The sequence below is a fragment of the Pituophis catenifer genome, unplaced genomic scaffold (assembly GCF_029215685.1).
Source record: "Pituophis catenifer annectens isolate HBS135680 unplaced genomic scaffold, rPitCat1.0.hap2 SCAF_6, whole genome shotgun sequence".
NCBI lineage: Eukaryota > Metazoa > Chordata > Lepidosauria > Squamata > Colubridae > Pituophis > Pituophis catenifer.
The window spans coordinates 73,907,690-73,912,086 of record NW_027256886.1 but is presented as its reverse complement, the minus strand read 5'-3'; the positions used below and the strand labels follow the sequence as shown (position 1 = coordinate 73,912,086).

Genomic DNA, 4,397 nt, shown 5'->3' with positions numbered 1-4,397 from the left:
TAGTCGTGACTTCTGAACACATCCCAGATCGGTTCACACGTACTTCGAACCAAAGGAATCGGGACTTGCCTCCGGACGTGGGAATCTCATGAAGCCTGTATGTTAGATTTCATATCTTTTTTTTTTAATTTGATTTATATGCCGCCCTTCTCCGGAGACTCAGGGCGGCTTACAATGCGTTAAGCAATAGCCTTCATTCTTTTGTATATTTATACAAAGTCAGCTTATTGCCCCCACAACTGGGTCCTCAATTTACCTACCTTAGAAAGGATGGAAGGCTGAGTCAACCTTGAGCCTTGGCGAGATTCGAACCTGCAGTAATTGCAGGTATCTGGTCTTAATAACCAACTTAATAACAGGGTGCCTTAGACCACTGTACTACCAAGGCTCTTCTTAAGCCTCTTCTTAAGAACGATGCTGGCTTGAGCCTCGCTCCCTTGAGCCTATGATTGATTTATTATCCCCCAAAAATCCTGCTTTAGCCCGAATTAAGGTCCATTAAAAAGGAAGGCGCGGGGGGGGACACCCTCTTGCTTTTAAGAGGCGCCCCCCCACCCATAAATAAGTTTTACAGTCATGATAACTTTGCAAAAAAAAAAAGGGGGGGGGGAGTCAATGTAGAACTTGGTTTCTTGGCTGGGCTCGATTTTCCGGGATCTGCTCGCCCAGCCCCAATCTTGGCTCCCTCAACCAGGTTAAATGAGAGGCATCATGCACAGAAAGTGGGGGACAAGCCATCTGCGGGTGCGAAGTCCCAACTTAAGTTTCACGCAACTCGGCGTGGAAAGCAAGGGTTGCATTCAGAAAAACAGGAGTCAGGTTTTCTAGGCTCCCGGAGCACAGGGTTCAAACCAAACAGGCGCGGGGGGGGGAGGGCAGAGGCAGAGCAACCCTCCCCCCTCCTCCTCCTCTCCCCCCATTCCTATTGTTCCACAGACCCCGGGCCTCCCCCTCTCCCTGTCCCTGCTTGCTTCACCCACACACCCCCCTCAACACCCCCAGCTTTTAGCCCCGTCCGGCACGAAGAGAGGTGTGTCCCGGTCTGCTGTAACCGGGCAGGAGAGAACGTTGCGAACGTGCAGCCGCTCGCGATTGGCCCAGCCCGTCTTCCCGGCCGGCCAGTCAGCGACGAGAGAGCGAACGAGCAGAAAGGGGTGAGCGTGAGCAAGGGGCGGAGCTTCCCCTTGACCTGACTATTTAAAGGCGGCACCGGGGGGGTTGGGAGCGCAGTGCCAAGAAGAGGGCAGAGGCGGGAGGGACCGGCGGACGCCGAGTTTTGGATTGACCGTCTGTTTTTTTTTCTCCATTGTTTAAACGCCTTCAGGGTTTGGTGCCTTTTAGCCCCGAGACGCTTGTGGTTTTTTTTCCCCTCCACTCTCTCGCCCAGGCGTCCTGCAAGCTGGTAAGCACCTCTTTTGGGTAGGGGGGGGAAGAGAGGGAAGAGGTGACCGCTGGTCTCCGGGGCTCCTGGTCTGGCCGCCCCCCCCACCATTGCAGGTGATACCGTGGAAGTTAATGGTCCTTTCTTCTCTTCTTCTTCCTCCTCCTCCTCCTCCTCCTCCAGAGTCGTTTCCCCGGCCGGCGATTCCAGCCTCTCAACAACCTGCAAGCCCGGGCGGTCCGTCGAGGAAGATGCCGGTGTCTTGGGACGGCTTCCCTTCCTTGCCTCCCATTCCGGAGCAGAGGGAGAACCCGGCGCCTGCCTTCGCCTGGGAGAAGAGCGTCTACCAAGAAGCGGCTAGCCGCACCGCCGCCAGGCTGGAGAACTCCGATTGCGAGTCCCTGGACAGCAGTTTGAGCTCCGAAGGAGGTGAGAGACGGCTGCCGCCGAGCGCTTTCTTCGGTGGGCTGGTGGGACTACAACATCCATCATGCTGGACGAATAAGTTGGGAGGGAGAGAGAGAGAGAGAGTTGGCTTTGGGAAACCTAAGGAGAGTTTTGGGATGCCGACCCATGGGAAGCCAACTTGTCTTCTCAGCACGATGGGAGTTGTAGTCCAGCCCCTTTAGAAGGCGCTAAAGCTTTGGAGAATGTGGAAAAGAAAGGCGCATTGCCCTTTTAGGTCTCTCTGCTGTCCTGGCTTTTAGAGAGATCTCTTTCAGCTGAAGCTGAGGTTGAATTCTCTTTGTTGGGGGGGGGGGGGGCGGGCAGGCAGAGGGGTGTTGTTGTTTTTTTGTGTGTGTGTCTGTACATGCCTGAGACTCACTGGCCTGTTTTGTTTCGTTTTCCAGACGCCCAGGAATATCTGGATGAGGTGTCCTTGCCCGACTTCGATTTGCTCAACGACCCCGAGGATGAGCTGTTGTGCGCCAACCTCATGAAGCTCATCCAGGTCACCCTGAACAAAGCCAAGCTCTACTCCAACCGTCCCTCCCGGCTCTTCATGCCCAACGAGCTGGTCACCCAAGTGAGCAAGGAGCTGCTTCACCTGGCTTACCGAGAACCCTGCGGCTTGAGGGGAGCCCTCATCGACCTGTGCGTGGAGCAAGGGAAGGTGTGCCACAGCGTGGAGCAGATTGCTGTGGATCCGAACCTGGTGCCTACTTTCCAGCTGACGCTTGTTCTGAGACTGGATTCCCGCCTGTGGCCTAAAATCCAAGGACTCTTTAGCTCCGGTTCTGCTTTCTCTCCTGGCTTCAGTCAGTCCCTGAAGCTCAGCACAGGCTTTAGGGTCATCAAAAAGAAGCTGTATAGCTCTGAACAATTGCTCATAGAGGAATGTTGAAAAGGTAGCCTTCTTCCTCTTAGGTTGAACCAACTGAGCGTTTTACTCTTTAAGTTGGGGCTACTTCCAGCCCAAACTGGGGAGGTATGTTACTTTAAAAGGGCTATGGAACATAAGCTGATTTTTCAAGAAGTGGTTGTCCCTTTGGAGCCACAGTAGGTTATAGATTAGATGGAAGTTTGATTTACAGCAATAGTGGGAGATAGTCCGAAGAGAAGGCAGAAAGCAAGATTCGACTGTAAGAATAGCACTCTTGCTACTTAATTCTGACCAGCAACAAAGCTCACTCCCGTATAGTAGACCTGGAAATACACTATGCTAGCTTTAAAAATCCTTGTCTGCCAATGGGATGACTTTCTCTTACTGATTTAGCAGTATTTTTTGTTTTCCTGACAGCTGATAACTTTACAGCAGCGGGGCTGCCGCTAAAGATAGATGAAGGTTGCCTCTTTTTTTTCCCCCTGTTAAGCTTTTTAAAAAAAAACAACAAATGGGAGAGAAAAAAAAAGTAGATAGTAATCAATGGATGTCTGGTGAAAGTTGCAGTGTGTGTTAATAAGTGTTCAGGTCTAAAAGGACCAAGCATGTGTAACATTAATACAAGATGAATGTGAAGCCGTTCCACTACTGACACTTGGGCAGCTAAAAAAAGGAGGCAGCTAAATATAGACTTCTGGCTGAATGGGAGGGAGGGGGGGATTTAATCCACTGAGCACTGCTGTGCAACTCCATTTTTTTTGTGAATGAGACCAGTGGGAGGAACAGGGCAGCAGGTGGACTGGGCCCTGTCCATGCTTAGAAATCCTGGGGATGTGTGTCTTAAGGTTGATGCTAAGAAGTTGCGACGGGGGCAGGACCCCTCGCAGTCGGGTCTCTGGTGCTTCCATTGATTACCGGTTCACGTGAAATACACTTGATGTTCAAGTTTTTGAAGAATTTCTATGCAACTTGTTTTTTTTTTACTTTTCCTGATAAAAAACGTTTTTGTAATAACTTGCTTCTGTTCTTGTTTTTATTGGCTACTTTATAAGCAATTGGGGAGGGGAGAAAAGGGAAGAGAGAAGGCCATTCTGCCAAGCGAGAAGATCTTGCCCAGCTTAAAGGACCTTCATGTGCTGGTTTCTTTCCATGTTCACCATAATAGAAATTAGCACTAGAAGATTGAGGGCCTATAATGCTATTAAGCTATCAGCTATTCTTCATAGTTTTTCTTCCAAACTTAAATGATGCATTCCCATGAGGTCTAGGCAATAGAAGCTTATGTGATTAGGTTTCAACTTCAGATCACCAAGAAAACATTTTTCTACTCAACAATTTGAAAACCAATTTTTCTACTCAATGGAACTAAATTTCAGTTTCCAAACTCCCTGTGGAAATCATGCAAGATAAGGTATTTCCCCTTTCCTTCCAATTGTGCTTGTTCTGGAGGAGGTTGCCAAACCCACTGACTGAGTTAAAGTCTAGAAGCTTAGACTGAAGTATGTTTGGCTCTTTGTCACATTTCCATGTTGGTATCGCTCCAGGATTTTTTTCTGGCCTACAAAATATTCCAGAAATGAGCAACGCAGACTTCAACTCTAGCTGGTTTCCCTGGGGGAAGACATTAATCACAATGGAGAATAGAGATGGGATTCTAAATTAGTGCAAAGCCCCTAGTCACCTCCCTGAGTT

The 4,397-nt window shown here is 49.6% G+C and overlaps 1 protein-coding gene across 1 annotated transcript; it reads left to right on the top strand.

Annotated features, from left to right (window-relative positions):
- Positions 1–1,242: 1,242 nt before the first annotated feature.
- Positions 1,243–3,719, top strand: DDIT4 (DNA damage inducible transcript 4). The gene is made up of 3 exons (XM_070945179.1): positions 1,243–1,402; positions 1,565–1,810; positions 2,233–3,719. Exons 2-3 carry the CDS (start codon positions 1,633–1,635, stop codon positions 2,724–2,726), a joined length of 672 nt encoding a protein of 223 aa, XP_070801280.1. The 5' UTR covers positions 1,243–1,402; positions 1,565–1,632; the 3' UTR covers positions 2,727–3,719.
- Positions 3,720–4,397: the final 678 nt, after the last annotated feature.